This window comes from Hyperolius riggenbachi, chromosome 4 (assembly GCF_040937935.1).
Source record: "Hyperolius riggenbachi isolate aHypRig1 chromosome 4, aHypRig1.pri, whole genome shotgun sequence".
Taxonomy (NCBI): Eukaryota; Metazoa; Chordata; class Amphibia; order Anura; family Hyperoliidae; genus Hyperolius; species Hyperolius riggenbachi.
This window is the reverse complement of record NC_090649.1, coordinates 357567610-357585244: the sequence shown is the minus strand read 5'-3', so window position 1 is coordinate 357585244 and position 17635 is coordinate 357567610. Positions and strand designations below refer to the sequence as shown.

Sequence of the window (17635 nt, the reverse complement as noted above, 5' to 3'; positions counted from 1 at the left end):
GCTCCACTAAGTCAGTCCCCACACAGTATCTCTGCCTGCAGGCTGCATGACTGCCTTCTCCGCCACCACCAACAGGGTCCAGGACTCCAGGTGGATTCCTGAATTTTTAAGGCCGCTACTAGCAGCGGCCGCTAACAAGAATAATAATAATTTTTTTCTGGTGCGTGTACATGCCTGCCTAATTTTTCTGGTTGCACTACGGCTGCAACAAAAAAATGCATGTGCATGTGTCAATTCCCCTTCGTGATCATTACCTTGCTGCGGTGAAGGGGCTTGCGTATCACAATGAAGCGATGACCGCCGGCTATATGAGTGTGTTGGGGGCACACCTGACCCAAGATAAGGTCGTTGCTTAATTGTGGACAGACCAAATTCGATCAACTGGACAGTCACTGTTGTTCTGTCATTGAGCTACCTCAGCCCGGCGACCATATGGGTTTGAAAACCGCCAATCGCCAGCACACTCGCCAGTGAGTTTGGTCTGTCAGTGTGAAGCAGTACACTAATTATACTACCTAATTGATGTATACACACGCAAGATGTTTTAAAGCACTTTATGCCTCCAATTTAACATGCAATGTGATTTCTGCCCTTACAACCCTGCTCTGCATCAAATCCGTAATTTTCCCCGGGACTTTTGGCGTGTATCCCACTCCGCCATGCCCCCCTACAGGTGTTAGACCCCTTGAAACATCTTTTCCATCACTTTTGTGGCCAGAATTAGTGTTTGTCGTTTTGAAAGTTCGCCTGCCCATTGAAGTCTATTGCGGTTCGCAAAGTTCGCGCGAACGCGAACTTTTGCGGAAGTTCGAGGTTCGCAAACCTAAAATCGGAGGTTCGAGCCATCTCTATTCATGACTAAACTATTGCAATTCTCTGCTCTGTGGCCTCCACGCCAACCGTTTAGCCCCGCTACAGTCCATCATGAACTCTGCTGCACGACTCTTCCACCTCTCCTCCCGCTTCTCCAGCCCTATCCGCCTCTGTTAGTCCCTTCACTGGCTGCCAGTTACATAAAGGATACAATTAAAAATCCTTACTCTCACCTACAAAGCTCACCACAGCCTAGCTCCTTCCTATCTAAATCAAGTTCTTTCCAGATACCATCCTACACGCAATCTCCACTCTACTAACTATCCACCTGTCTTCCCTGGTCACCTCTTCTCACTCCCGTTTACAAGACTTCTCTCGATCCTCTCCACACATCCGCCACTCACCCACACTTACTCTTTTTTTAGGCACAATCTAAAAACTTACCTCTTCAGGCAAGCACACTCTCATACATAGGACTATTTGCCCACTGACCACCATATCTACCACCCCATACACAGCTTCCCTTTACCTATTGTGCTATCTCTTAAACCTTTAGACTGTAAGTCCTTTTGGGCAGGGCTCTCTTTCCATTTTGTCTCACAACGCTGTGAACTGTGTGTACATACCTTCCACCCCTGTGTAAAAATGCTTAAAGGGGCACTATGGTGAAAAATTGTAAAATTGAAAATCTGTGCAAACAGAGACAAATAAGAAGTACATTCTTTCCAGAGTAAAATAAGCCATAAATTACTTTTCTCCTATGTTGCTGTCACTTACAGTAGGTAGTAGAAATCTGACAGAAGCGACAAGTTTTGGACTAGTCCATCTCTTCATAGGTGATTCTCAGCAAGGATTTTATTCTTTATAAAGATATTCCCTAAAAAGGATTTAAAGTGAACCTCCGGACTAAAAATCGACTCAGCAGCACTGAAAAGGCTTGGTGTTTCTTTAACAGTTTCACAGCATCAGAACTTTGTTTTTCTTACTCAAGCCTCATTTTCAGCTGCACAGAAGAAAACTGCCCGGGCATTTTTTCCCCTGATGCTGTGCAAAGCATGATGGGATTTCTGATGTTGTTGTTCTCGTTCTGCTGTTTTGGTGCAAATTTTTTTTTTACATTTTGAATTTGACATTTGAAGCCTAGCACATGCAGCTGGGAGGGGTAATCAGGACACAGGACAGTTGGAATTGTGTCTCCTGCTCCTTGTCACCTCCTTTCAATCAAAAAGATGGCTGCCCCCATGACTAAGATGGCAGCCCCCATGAATCACAAACATTTGCCTGCTCTTTTAAAACAGGGTGGGAAAGAGATTATATTGCCTATCTATTCTAATTAACATAACTAATGTAACTTAATGACAGTATGTTTGTTTAGGCTGCAGTTCCCCTTTAACCACTTTACAACTGAGGGGTTTTACCCCTTCAGCATCCGAGCAATTTTCACCTTTCGGCGCTCCTTCCATTCATTTGTCTATAACTTTATCATTACTTATCGCAATGAAATAAACTATATCTTGTTTTTTTTCGCCACCAATTAGGCTTTCTTTAGGTGGGACATTATACCGAGAATTATTTTATTCTACATGTGTTTTAATGGGAAAATATGAAAACATTTGGGGAAAAAAATCATTATTTTTCAGTTTTCGGCCATTATAGATTTTAAATGCATGCTACTGTAATTAAAATCCATGAAATGTATTTGCCCATTAGTCCCGGTTATTACACCATTTGTCCCTATCACAATGTTTGGCGCCAATATTTTATTTGGAAATAAAGGTGCATTTTTTTCAGTTTTGCGTCCATCCCTAATTACAAGCCCATGGTTTATAAAGTAAGTGTTATACCCTCTTGACATGAAGTTTAAAGAGTTCAGTCCCTAAGTTAATTATTTATGTATTTTTTTTAATTGTAATTTTTTTTTTATTACAAAAAAAAATTTAAAAAAATTGGGGAGTGTGGGAGGTAATGAGTTAATTTATAATGTAAAACTATGTATTTATATATGAAAAATGCTTTTGGATGTAGTTTTACTATTTGGCCACAAGATGGCCACAGTATTTTGTGAATGCGTCCTGTAAGCGTAGGAAGTACGCTTAGAGGAAGTGTAATGAGGCTGGGAAACTTTTTTTTTTTTTTCACAATAATAGAGCAGCTTCTCATGGAAGCATGCCCAGTTTTCCCGTTCATTGATCTCCAGGCCAGCGGCGTGCACGAGCGCGGACAGTGGCGGGGGTACGTATATCTACGCCTTGGACGGGGAAATTAAGTTGAAAGGGGTGTAGATATACTATAACTGGGCGGCGAAGTGGTTAAACAATGATGCTGGCCAGCTTCCCTGCTCGCTACACAATTTTTTGGCAGTTGGACAGAGCAACTGCCATTCACTAAGTGCTCACTTCTGCATCTAGACCCATTGAGTTATACTCCTGTTTGCCTGATGAAGCAGGACCACACCTGCGAAACGCGTTGCACTAAGTGGAGTTCAATAAACATTTTTGTATTGATATATTGTGACTCAATTGAGTTTTATATTTTTGAGGGAGGTAAGTCCACCTGAACATCCACCTCTTTTAGACGGTTTTTAAACGTTTTTATTCTACTCTGGCGCCTCTGTACACCAAGCCTTGCTGAAAGCTGATGGTTAGTAAAGACTGCTCATGCCAAGCAGAGTCCCAAGTTAGGGAAGAAATCTATCCCATAAACATGGCTATCTATCCGTGAGGCAGAACTTTGCTCTTTAACTGCATGTGCAAATGCATCAGGCTCTGCGGATCTGTGGTTAGCTTTTGCCATCTAAGACTTTCATGCGTTTGCGGATAGATAGCCATGTTTATGTAATAGATTTCTTCCCCTACTTGCTTAGCATGAGCAGCCTTTACTAACCATCAGCTTTATATGTCCATAGCAGGTGTATGATGGGATCCCAGGTATGACTGGTGTGACAGGTATGCTGTTTGTGTGAGCCCAGCCGGCTGTGCATTAAAGAGACTCCGTAACAAAAATTGCATCCTGTTTTTTATCATCCTACAAGTTCAAAAAGCTATTCTAATGTGTTCTGGCTTACTGCAGCACTTTGTACTATCACAGTCTCTGTAATAAATCAACTTATCTCTCTCTTGTCAGACTTGTCAGCCTGTGTCTGGAAGGCTGCCAAGTTCTTCAGTGTTGTGGTTCTGCTATGAATTCCCCCTTCCAGGCCCCTCTCTGCACACTGCCTGTGTGTTATTTAGATTAGTACCGCTTCTCTTTTCTCTCTTATCTTTTACAAGCTGGATAAATCGTCCTCTGAGCTGGCTGGGCTTTCACATACTGAGGAAACGCAGACAAGGGCAAAGCTGTTTGCAGGAAGAAACGAGCAGCCTGAAACTTCAGTGCATGAGAACAGGGGGAAAGAAACACACAAATGATCTCTTGAGATTCAAAAGGAAGGGTGTATACAGCCTGCTTGTGTATGGATGTATTTTCTATGTGTGGACATACTGTACATCAACCTACTTCCTGTTTTGGTGGCCATTTTGTTTGTTTATAAACAAACTTTTAAAAACTGTTTTTAACCACTTTTAATGCGGCGGGGAGCGGCGAAATTGTGACAGAGGGTAATAGGAGATGTCCCCTAACGCACTGGTATGTTTACTTTTGTGTGATTTTAACAATACAGATTCTCTTTAACATCTTGCAGTTGGTGTTTTATGTTTTTATGTTTTTAAGAGACACATAGTGTCAATACAGTGTTTTCTACTTGTTTGAATAAAGCTTTTTCAGTGAATTTGAAGCAGGGCCTGATTGTATACATTTATTCTCAACAAAACGATTGTCACATGCTCATTTTTATTTATTTTTAAACATATTTAACTTATTTTTTTAACATTGCAAAAATCTGACCAATGTACCACACACACATGTTCAATTTTTTTCCCCAATTATCAAAAAAAGATTGAAAACTCAGAATAAATTGCTTCGGCCTCCACATCAAGAAATTGTCAGTCTACCCTACACCTTTCAATATTCATGGAAATTGATCAGAAAATCCCAAACTTCTTTTATCAAATAAAAATAGGAAATTCGAACAGATTTCTCCAACAAATGAAAAAAATTTAAATAAAACACCCTTTCTGTACAATTGATCCTTTTATCCAATTGCTGTAAAATAGGATTAGTTTATTGTATGGTATGGCAACAACAAAGTACAAGGGGTAATCAGGTTTTTACTTTCTGTGTAAACAATTGCAAAGTTGTTGACCTTTAAATCTGCCTCACTGTACTCACTCTTGTTGCCAGCGGTTTAGGCATTAACTGCTTCCGGACCACTGCGGTTGAAATCATTCTCCTGCTGGTGGCTGAGCGGCTGACAGGACGTAGATTTCAACATTGTTGCCGTGTGGTCATGCCAATTAATCCCAGCCGCAACTCACTTGCTCTGTCATAAATATGATGGTAGGGCTCTGTGAGCTTATTAGGAGCCAATCTGCTCCTAGTTGTGTGATCACTGAGAGCCAATCGCATTGTCTTACATTGATTGACAGGGTCAAGAGCCAATGAAAGTGTCTCCTGACCAGGGCACAGAGGGGAATGCGGGAGCGGCGGGTATGTGCGGCCATTTTTTCGGGAGGCGCCGTTTTGTGGCACCAGCAGTCTCTGGTCCTTAAAGAGAGTCTGAAGCGAGAATAAATCTCGCTTCAGACCTCATAGATAGCAGGGGCATGTATGCACCTGCTAAAACGCCGCAATCCTGCGGCTTAACGGGGGTCCCTTCACCCCCAAATCCCCTCTGTACATTGCGGAATCACTTCCGCATTGGGGCAGGGCTAACCGCCGCAGCCCTGCTTCCCGCGCGTCTATCAGACGCATACCTCCGCCTCTCCCCCGCCCCTCTCAGTCTTCCTTCACTGAGAGGGGCGGGGGAGAGGCGGCGATAGCTGCAGCCGTTAGCCCTGCCTCCTGGAAGAGCAAAATTTACGACCAATTTGGTCGTTGATTTTGCAGGAGGAGGTTTGGGGGTAAAGGGATCCCCGTTTAGCCGCGGGATAGCGGCGTTTTAGCAGGGGCACACGTGCCCCTGCTAACTATGAGCTCTGAAGCGAGAATTATTCTTGCTTCAGTGTCTCTTTAAGGGGCCAGAGACTGCTGGTATGCAATGGGTTAATGTCTGTGTGTTGTTGTTTTTATGGGACAGCAAATTTACATCCTTATACAAGCTGTACATTGCCTACTTTTTAAAAATCATGTTGAACGATTTATTACAGTCAGTAATGATACAGCTAAGACTGGAGATCTGTGCACAGAACAGAGTTGGTTCAAGCCACTGCATTTCATTTTTAAATAATGTTCTTAAAAAATACTCCTAATGAAAAACATTTTTTTTGTGTAAATGATTCAGACAATGTGATTACAGGTCTTGAGGTATTGTCGAGGTGGAGAACCGCTTTGGCTTTCGCTCCAGCATATTCCTGTAGATGAGGATATTCCTTATTGTCCCTGTGGAGGTAAAAGGATGTTTGAATTTCAGGCAAGTTGATTAGCAGTTTCATTCTCTGGTTTTATATAACTTGATAGTATTGTATTTGTATCATGCAGTTGTGTACTTTTCAATTTATTGCTTATATAATTGCTTAGTGAATGAATAGCTTAAAGGATACCTGTAGCTATCTAAGAAAAATGGTTACATACCTATATCCTTCCTGGTCCTCTCTCGGTCTCCTCATTACCTCGCTGTCCCCATTCAAATTTCCTGCTGGCTGCAACTTTGGGTCTCTTTGAGTCTTCAGAAGTATTCGGATCTCCAAGTACTACTTCCAAAGACAAGCGGCTCCGTTCTGTGCACGCACGAGTTTGCAGTATAGAGCTGTTCATCTTCGTAAGTACTCGGAGACTCGGAGTACTTCCAAAGTCTTCTGAGACACAGACTAATTCAACATTAAAGTTGGATCACCGCAACAGAGACAGTGGAAAGAGGGGACTCGGAGAGAACTGGGAAGGCTCTAAGGAATCCAGAGCCTCCTCTTTTCTTAGGTGAGTATGTAACTTTTTTTAGGTGGCAGTAGATACCCTTTAAAAATGTTTTTAACCCCACAGACACATTTTCCTAACAGGCTTCAGTAGGGCAAGCTTACAGTGTCTTGTGTTCACATAATGTTTAAAGTTGGTCTGAGACTGGCAGGCTGTCTTGGTACCAATGCAGAGAAAGGATATGCAGTCATGCTGCAGGGAAAGGAAGGATCAAGAGTACATCATGTAGGAGGGAGCAAGCAGCAGAATACAGCTAGGCACTTCTCTAAAGATGTGAGAGAATGAAGAAATTATATAAAGATGGTTTATATCAGGTATGTATGCATTATATGATCTAAACCTTGCCCCATGTAGTTCAATTGTTCTAGCATATGGCACGGACGATGAGCATACACTATTTACAATTTGACCTTGAGGTGGATGTACATTAATCAATGGCTACCCAAATGATAGATCCCTCTCTAAATTACAAATCTATGCCACGGACTGCCGCTACAACCGCTCTTCCCTTTTGTTCCTCCCCCTGATAGTATTGTCCCCAGAACCAGTTAATGAGCCCCCTAGATGAGAGTTTAAAACCGCTCTCTCTTCTGCAAAACAATCATACTTCTCCTCCCTCATATCCTCCCACTTGCACAATCCAAAGCGCCTGTTCAGTACTTTCAACTCCCTTCTCCGTCCACCCCCTCCTCCTCCTTCTTCATGCTTATCAGCTGAAGAATTTGCAACATACTTTACAAATAAAATTGCAAAAATCCGTAGTGTGTCTTCCACGCAGACATCAAACTCCACCTCCACTCCTCTTGTTGACTGCTCTCTTTCCAGTTTCTCTCCACTCTCCGAACATTCGCTCTCTTCCCTTCTCTCCAAATCCCATCTAACCACCTGTTCGTTGGATCCTATCCCATCACATCTCATTCCACAGCTATCCACATCCCTCATCCCTGCCCTAACATCGCTGTTTAACCTATCCCTCTCCACCGGAATTTTTCCATCCTCACTCAAGAGGGCTGTTGTAACACCACTACTTAAACCATCTCTAGACCCCACCGAACTTGCTAACTACCGCCCAGTGTCACTTCTTCCATTTGCATCTAAATTACTTGAACGCCACATTCATGCTGAACTAAGTCAGTATTTATCTGCAAATTCCTTGCTTGATCAGTTCCAATCTGGCTTCCGGCCAAACCACTCCACAGAAACAGCCCTCACCAAAGTAGCTAATGATCTCCTCACAGCTAAATCCAAAGGTTATTATGCCATACTCATCCTTCTAGATCTGTCATCAGCATTCGACACTGTCGACCACACTCTACTTCTACAGATCCTTTCATCTATAGGAATAAAGGACCTCTCTCTCTCCTGGATATCTTCCTACCTCTCTGGAAGGTCTTTCACTGTTTCTTATTCAGATCAGGCCTCCTCTTCACATCCTCTGTCTGTAGGGGTACCTCAAGGCTCTGTCCTCTGTCCCCTCCTCTTCTCCATCTACATGCACGGTCTTGGTAACTTAATCAGCTCATTTGGTTTCCAATACCACCTATATGCAGACGATACACAACTGTACCTCTCGGCTCCAGACCTTAACTCCCTCCTCACAAGGGTTCCCGACTACCTGGCTATTTCCTCTTTCATGTCCTCTCGCTTCTTAAAACTTAATATAAATAAAACTGAACTAATAGTCTTTCCGCCATCCCTGTCCACCCATTTGCCTGATATTACAATAAATGTTAACAACACGGCTATAACATCAGTTCCCAAAGCACGGTGCTTGGGGGTAATATTTGATTCTTCTCTCTCATTTACTCCTCACATTAACTCCCTAACCAGCTCCTGCCATTTCCAACTGAAAAACATAGCACGTATCCGACCTTTTCTCTCCCATGACACAACCAAAATGTTAGTACATGCTCTTATTATATCTCGATTGGACTATTGCAATATATTGCTTGGTGGACTTCCAACTAACCGACTAACACCGCTCAATTCTGTACTGAACTCTGCTGCTCGACTCATTCATCTCTCCTCTCGCTCTTCCTCTGCTGACCCTCTCTGTCAAGCTCTTCACTGGCTACCAATTAATGAGAGGATTCAGTTCAAACTCTTAACCCTAACCTACAAAGCTCTCCACAATCTCTCTCCCCTGTACATCTCACTAGTCTCCAGATACCAACCCAACCGCAATCTCAGATCTGAACACGAGCTTCTTCTATCCTCTTCTACAATTACCTCCTCACATTCACGTGTACAAGACTTCTCACGTGCCTCACCCCTCCTCTGGAATGCCCTTCCACAACACAATAAGGGTATAAGAGGCGCCCTGGTGTAATAAAAGCATCTAAAAACAGTTTAAAAACGGGAAATAAATTTGAGGTGGCTTACCTCAGTGACGAAAAAATCTTTGTATTTTACAAAGGTTTTTATTAGTAGCACAGGCAACGCGTTTCGCGGGTCAGAGCCCGCTTCCTCAGGCCAATAACAGTGCCAAACTAAATGACAGATTCAGCAAAGGGAGCCTCCCTTTGCTGAATCTGTCATTTAGTTTGGCACTGTTATTGGCCTGAGGAAGCGGGCTCTGACCCGCGAAACGCGTTGCCTGTGCTACTAATAAAAACCTTTGTAAAATACAAAGATTTTTTCGTCACTGAGGTAAGCCACCTCAAATTTATTTCCCGTTTTTAAACTGTTTTTAGATGCTTTTATTACACCAGGGCGCCTCTTATACCCTTATTGTGCAATCATACCCCCTTACCTCACCCGTCTGAGGGGTGGGTACAGACCACACGTGGCTTCGACCACGGCGGATATCTGTCCCCTTTCTTTTACCAAGGAGAGCGACCGCATCCAGGTCCCTAGGGACCACCCCGAGTGGAGTCGGGTTTGTTGTCTCCACCTGCTTCCTGTGGTCGGTTGCCCCTCTGCAACCCACCTTTGTGAGTAGTGTCTTACTTTTATTACGTTCAATTGTTTTTGACATACTACACTATTGGGCTCCCACTTTTGTCTCCTGTATCTTTTCACTAGAGGGTGTTATTGACACCCACATCCCACTATACCTTCCACAACACATTCGCCACTCTCCCACCTTTGAAATTTTTAAACGCTCCCTCAAAACCCACCTTTTCCGACAAGCATATTCTCTAGCTTAGGCCATGCACCCACTAAATAACCTAATTGCGCACTGCCTGTACATATACTGTATACATTCCCACCTCTTGTTTCCACCCCATTCCTTTAGATTGTAAGCTCGCAAGGGCAGGGCTCTCATCCTTTTGTGTCATGAACTGTTATTAATTTAAAGGGAAGGTTCAGGGAGGGGATTAAAAAAATAAAAATACATTTCCACTTACCTGGGGCTTCCTCCAGCCCGTGGCAGGCAGGAGGTGCCCTCGCCGCCGCTCCGCAGGCTCCCGGTGGTCTCCGGTGCCCGACCCGACCTGGCCAGGCCGGCTGCCAGGTCGGGCTCTTCTGCGCTCCATTTCCTGGCACTTCTGCGTCCCACGCCGGCGCGCTGACGTCATCGGACGTCCACCGGGCTGTACTGAGCAGGCGCAGTAGTTCTGCGCCTGCGCAGTACAGCCCGGCGGACGTCCGATGACGTCAGCGCGCCGGCGTGGGACGCAGAAGTGCCAGGAAGTGGAGCGCAGAAGAGGCCGGCCTGGTCGGGCACCGGAGACCACCGGGAGCCTGCGGAGCGGCGGCAAGGGCACCTCCTGCCTGCCACGGGCTGGAGGAAGCCCCAGGTAAGTGGAAATTTTATTTTTTTAATCCCCTCCCTGAACCTTCCCTTTAATTGCTTGCACACTGTTAGACATTTATACATTTTAGTCATCATGTTAAATCAAATTGTAATCAGCATGCTGTATTTTGTATCAGTGTTCATATTTGATGTATATCATTGTCTGTATCATTATGTATCCCTTGTTTGTTTTCTTACATTGTACAGCGCCACGGAATATGTTGGCGCTTTATAAATAAATAATAATAATAATAGATCTCCTTTCTATTAATGGTGGTCCCCCAGGGCCCCTGCAGAGTCCTCAGCAGCGTAGTGTGCTCACCTGTCCAGCTGGCGTGCTTCCTCCTGTGTTATCTTGTATTCATCTCCCTGGCATTTTCTGTGAGGTGGTGGTTAGGGAAGAGCTTGGAGGAGGCATCAGCCACTCTTTTTCTGTGAGCACACAGTAGAATCTGATCCACTCTCCATCTTGTGAAGTAGAAGCAAGCGGTGGAGAGTCAGGTGATCGGTTTGTGCTGGGGTAGCAACCCATCGTTTGTGAAGAGATATCTAGGTCACGTTTTGAAAGGCTGAATAGAGCAATAGCTAAATACAGCAATGACACTTGTGTGCCTAATACCCTATTTACCATTTTACTACCAATTAGTTTGAGACTGAGTTCACCTTATTGGATTTTCCATGATCTTGAAGAATCTCATAATTCCCAGCAGTGTACAACTCGAAGCTCATCGGAGCTCACTTTCAACTCCCTGCTTAAACCCACCCTCCTTTTCCTCCCTCTCTGCCACGGATTTAGCCACCCTCTTCACTAACAAAATTGTCTCCATCCGTCAATTAAATATCCAGCCTTCAATCCTCACCTCCCATCCCTCCCTTCCAGCTCCTCCTCCATCCTATCCTCCGCTCACCTCCTTCAGTCCTACTACCATTGAGGAAGTCAACCCCCTACTGCAGACTTCCCATACCACTAACTCCCCCCTTGAACCTGTCCCTTCTGACTTACTCTGTCCTCACTTCCCGGATTTGGCCCCAGTCCTCACTGCCCTGTTTAACCTCTCCTTATTCACAGGCACCTTCCCCTCAAGAAACCCTCTCTCAACCCCTCACTACCCTCCAACTATCCTATCTCCCTCCTCCCCTTTGCCTCAAAACTCCTTGAGCGCCTGGTTCTCAAACACCTGACCCAGTACCTCAATGCCAACTCCCTGCTAGACCCACTGCAATCTGGATTTCTGCCTGCCCACTCAACTGAAACAGCTCTTACCAAAGTGGTCAATGGTCTCGCCTTAGCTAAAGCTGAAGGCAAATACTCCATTCCCTCCTCCTTGACCTTTCAGCAGCTTTTGACCCAGTGGACCATCCTCTACTACTCCAGTCCCTCGGCATTCATGACTTTGCCCTAGCCTGGCTTTCATCCTACTTCTCCAACCCGCACCTTCATGACTTCCTTCAATGAGTCCTCATCTACCCCCAACCACCTCTTTGTAGGCATCCCCTAAGGCTTGGTCCTTGGCCCCCTACTTTTCTCCCTATACACATCCTCCATTGGCAAGGTTATTTCCTCCATGGGTTTTAACTATCATCTGTATGCAGATGATACCCAGATCTTCCTCCACACCCCTGACCTATCCACCACTACCATGGACAAGGTATCCTCCTGCCTATCAGCCACCTCCTCCTGGATGTCCGCTAGGTTCCTGAAACTAAACCTGGACAAAACGGAATTTATGATCTTCCCACCCCGGCCATCCCTGACCCTCCCAGATGTGAATGTCACTGTTAACCACATTACCATTCGCCCTACCTCTCAAGCCTACTGTCTGGGTGTCACCCTGGACTCCTCACTCTCCTTTACCCCCCACATCCAAAACCTCACAAAATCCTGCAACCTCCACCTCCATGACATCTGCAAGATCCGCCCTTTCCTGACTTCTGTCACCACCAAACTCCTCATCCATACCCTTTTAATTTCCCACCTTGACTACTGCAATGCCCTTCTGTCTGGTCTCCCTATGACCTGAATTGCCCGGCTGCAGTCCATCATGAAAGTGGCAGCCAGAATTAGCCACTCCTCCCTTTGCTCCACCATGGCAGCTCCCCTCTGTGAATCGCTTCACTGGCTTCCTATCCAGTCCAGAATCAGATTCAAGATACTTTGTCTGGCCTACAAATCTGTCGACAAAACCTGCCCAACCTACATTTCCAATCCACCTAGTGGCTCACTCTGCTCCTCCAATGAATTTCGCCTTACTGCCCCCCGCATCACCCAATCCCATGCACGCCTCCAGGACTTCTTACGAGCTTCTCCAACACTATGGAACTCCCTACCTCCCCCCATTAGGGTTTCACCCTCCTTCAATATCTTCAAGAAGGCCCTCAAAACTTACCTTTTCACTCTGGCCTACACACCCCCCCCCCCCCCCCCCCCAACTAGTGCTCTAAACCCGCAGCTGAACTCTGGTCCCCTACCTTTTGTGTCCCTCCCTCTAGATTGTAAGCCTTTGGGCAGGGTCCTCCTTATGTCTCCTACCTGTTCACGTGCAGCTTCATTACCGTACACCCATCCTATGGATCTGGGTGAACTCAACTCGAGTGAAATCTCCATGCTCCCATCCAGTGACTGACAAAGCATTAATTGTACTCATACTGTGCTGCGTGATATGGTTTTCATGTATTCCTGTATTGTCTTATTGCTGTATGTCACCCCTAAATATTGTCTGTAACATTAACTAATGTCCAGTGCTGCGTAATATTTTGGTGCTTTATAAATGAAATGTATAAATAAATCATACTTAATGTGACTTGACTTCATATCAGAGAATAATCTTAATTCTTAGTATCAGCATGGGTTTAGTAAGGACAGGTCTTGTTTAACTAATATGCTCAGCTTTTATGAGGTGGTGAACCGTTAGTGTGGATATTGGGAATGCTTTAGATGTGATATACTTTGACTTTGCAAAGACCTTCGATACTGTTCTCCACAACAGTCTAGTGCAAAAGTTGAAGATACAAGTTCTAGGGAAGAATCTGTGTGCATGGGTAGGGAACTGTCCAATGCACAGAAAGCAGAGTTGTGGTCAATGGATCATATTCAAAATGGGTGACTGTTAGCAGTGGGGTCCCACAGAGGTCAGTACTGGGTCCAGTACTCTTTAATTTATGACCTAGTAGATGAAGTAGAAAGGAATGTTGCTATTTTTGCAGATGATACAAAATTGTGCAGAATTATCAACTCTCAGGAGGCTATTGACGTATTGCAGAAGGATCGGGATAGAATGGCTATATGGGCAAATAAATGAAATTCAGTGTTGAAAGATGACAAGTCGTGCATTTTGGTCATACCAAAGGTCTAGCACAATACAAAATAAATGGGATACAGATGGGGACATCAAACTTGGAGAAGCACTTAGGAGTACTCGTCGACAACAAATTAAATAATTGTATTCAATGCCAAGCCACTGCAGCTAAAGCAAATAACATTTTTGGGAGGCATTAAAAGGGAAATAAAAACTTGGAATGCTAGTGTAATACTGCCCCGTTTAATCTCTAGTAAGGCACCGCATTACAGGAAGGATATTGCTGTTTTAGAGTAGGTGCAGAGACAAGCAACAAATGTGATTAGAGCAATTGTAAGGTCTCACTTACTAGGAAAGGAAACGCGCCTTAAAGGAATCATCAGGCAAAAGTAATGTAAATCCAATTTAATTACCTGGAGCTTTCTCCAGCCCCTCGCAGCTGGTCTGTCCCACACTGTCAGCTACGTTCGCAGCCGCCAGCCCGGATTCCCGCACGGTGCAGAGGACGATCTCGAGGTCGTCCTTAAAGCGCCCTCGTGAAGCGCCTCTGTCAATCAAGCCCACGTTGCGGTGGAAAATTCACTCCCCCCTCCCCTCTGAAATCTCTGGCTAGTAACCTCCTCCTGCCCAGACTGAGCTCCCATAAGCCCTTGCTACATGGGTCTGAGTGCCTTGGCGTTTTGGAGAAGCTGTGGGCAAGGCTTGTTTAGTTTATAAGGAATTAGAGTATTAAAACAAAAAAAAAGTATTTGGCTTGAGGAATGCCCTATAACCTATATGTAAGGAACACAATTATGCAATGTATAAAAGTTCATCTCGGATCCACTTTAAGAGGAGATCCATTTAACATGTATAAATACATTAGAGGGCATTATAAAAGCTTTGCGGATTAGCTTTTTGTCCCTAGGCTTGCGCAAAGGACAAGGGGACATGATCTGCACATGGAGGAAAAAAGCTTTAGCATTTATTTAGGAAAGGGATCCTTAAAGTGAGAGTGATTAAAATGTGGAATGCATTACCTAAAGGAAGTAGTTATGGCACAAATTTTAGATCTGCGTTTTAAGGGGGCTTAAATGCTTTCCTTGTGTTGAAAGGTAGTGTTGATCTAGGTAATTTTTATATGATTGCCATATGAAGTTGGGAAGGATTTTTTTTCCCATTTGGGGGTAAGTGGACTATGCCTTGTAAGGGTTTTTTTTTTATCTTTCTCTAAATCAACATGGATATGTGAGAGTGTAGGCTAGTGTTGTACCTTATTTTCTGGTTGAACTCTATGGACGTATGTATTATTTAAACCTAAATAACTATAACTGGAAAAACTATTGTTCTAAATCATTTAAACCTTTATTAAACTGTGCCTACAGATAATTTGTCAGCCTAAAATTTATACACACGTATGAGTACTGTTGCCCACAGGGATCGGAACTCGATCTCTCGAGTGACCATTCTGGCTGAGTGTTATGCTGGATACACACGTTGCGTTTCCGCGTTCGATGCGGCGTTCGATTCGCGTCGATTCGATTATTTCCGAGCATTTCCGAGCGCATTTCGATTATTTTTAGGTCGAATGCCATGTAAAGTATGGCAAATCGACCTAACGATCCATCGACCTGCGAATCGGACATGTCGGAAATAATCGAATCGACGCGAATCGAACGCCGCACCGAACGCGGAAACGCAACGTGTGTATCCAGCATTATACAGACACATAACTAGGCTAGCAATATTTTCTGTTCCTGTGGAGGGTAAAACGGGACATCGCTCAGGATCAGGCTTAAGGTGGCCACACACAATACAATTTTTTAAATATCTGTTCAGTTTAAGAATTGCAATAAATTTTTCTGACTAACATTTCAAAAATATGACCAATGTACCACACATGTATGTTCAATTTTTCCCCAATTATGATAAAAATGATTGGAAACTGACAAAATTGCTAGGGTGTGTATATTAATAAATGGGAAATCTAACACACACCATACAATCTTTAGAAAGATTGAAGAAAAATATCTGGCATTCCAGATCGATAAAAATCAAAGAAAACTGGAAATCCAATCAAATTTTTCAGTCGAATGGAAAAAAAGGCTTTCGATTTTTCGGGAGATCCGATCATTTTTATCGAATTGCCGTAAAATCGGATTATTTTATTGTATCGTGTGTAGCCACCTTTAGGGAGAACAATGATCTCAACCTGCACTTTGCCTAATCCGGATCTCTTGCCAATGCATCGAAGCTGCTTTATATACACTAGATTCTCATTAGAGGTGGCCCGACCAGTGATTTCGACCCAGGACTATCTAGTGTGTGTACAAAACCTAAGCTTTGATCTGTCTCCTTTCTTGTTGTAGCGGAGTAGTCTGGCCTGGGAAAGATCTGATTAGAAGCCGGTTTAAACACATTTAGTAATAAAGTTATTTTGAGTAGTCAGTATAGCTAGGTGCTTCACTTGCTGATGATTCTGGTTAGTTTGAATGTTTTTGTATTTTTTGTTTCAGGTAATGCCACAACTTTTAAACCATTTGAAAGTGGACAGCTTTGAACAAAGCATTGATTGGGGCATTCTAGCAGTATACACATGCTCTACCAACTGCAATGCAGAAAAGTGTTACAAAGAGGAGTTTCTCTGGAAGCAAGATGTCCCTGGAGTCACCATGTGATATGTGCTCACTTGTTTTTTTACATGCATTTCTCTGCATATTGTAAGGTTTATTCTTAGTTTAGGGATTGTTGTATGCTTCGGCATTATATCCTAACTGCACTTTACCTTTTAAAGAAGACTAGTCTGTATTATTTATCAACCGTCTAGTTTATTATTGGGGATCATTTTACTAAATAGGCGTTGAAGAGTGGTGAAATCTAACTTTTTTACTTTTATAAAATAAGCATCTGATTGAATATTTAAACAAGATCTCTTCTACCCTGCATATTTGTTTTTTAGCTCACCACTGTAATGAGCAGCCTCGCTGGCTAATACAGAGGCTGTGGATTGGGAGGATCCATGCCCAGCATTTTAAGGGAACATCGCCTTAAAGAAAACCCGAGGCGGGGTTCTTACATCGCAATCCCCATACAGAGGCTGGGTCTGTCTATAGAGCCCAGCCTCTGTTGCTATATAGCTTCCCCCAAAGCCCCCCCTGCGCACTGCGAGACCCCATAAAACACAGCCGCGCTATGCGGCTGTGTTTACCTCACTAATGTCAGTCTCTGCTCTCCCCCGCCTCCTGCATCGCTCTGGTCCCCGCCCGCGTCCCTTCCCTCCAATCAGCGGCGAGTGAAGCAGGGCTGTGGAGTCGGTCCAAAAATCCATTGACTCTGACTCCTCAGTTTAGGATTCCACCGACTCCGACTCCTCTAATTTGCATATTACAATTTTGTTGATTAACAGTATGTAACGTGAAATTCGTCTCTTAAAGAGGAACTCCAGTGAAAATAATTTAATATAAAAAGTTGCTTAATTTTTACAATAATGATGTATACATGATTTAGTCAGAGTTTGCTCATTGTAAAATCTTTCCTCTCCTAGATTCACATTCTGACATGTATTACATGGTGACATTGTTACTGTGGGCAGATTATGTAGCTGTTCTGGCTTTAACAGACAGCTATAAACAGCCATTTCCTGTGTGTGTCATTGTTACATTGTGGCAGTTTGCCCAGAGTACCGTACGGTACCAGAGCCTCTTGTGGGAGGGGTTTCAGCACAAAATCAGTCATACAGCGCCCCCTGATGGTCTGTTTGTGAAAATCATTATATTTTTCATGTAAAAGTGGGTATTAGCTA

At 43.8% G+C, this 17635-nt stretch overlaps 1 protein-coding gene across 4 annotated transcripts in view; it reads left to right on the top strand.

The window, feature by feature from the left end:
• Positions 1-16892, top strand: part of PDCD2 (programmed cell death 2) — a 65289-nt gene extending 48397 nt beyond the window's left edge. For 2 of the 4 annotated variants that reach the window (XM_068231941.1, XM_068231938.1), the window contains 2 exons: positions 6206-6319; positions 16350-16892. In XM_068231941.1, the coding sequence (XP_068088042.1) occupies positions 6206-6319; positions 16350-16511 (276 nt within the window). In that variant the 3' untranslated portion in view covers positions 16512-16892. Of the gene's footprint in view, positions 1-4082; positions 4323-6205; positions 6320-16349 lie in introns of those variants that run through there. The other 2 variants (XM_068231940.1, XM_068231939.1) reach the window with 2 other exon arrangements.
• Positions 16893-17635: the final 743 nt, after the last annotated feature.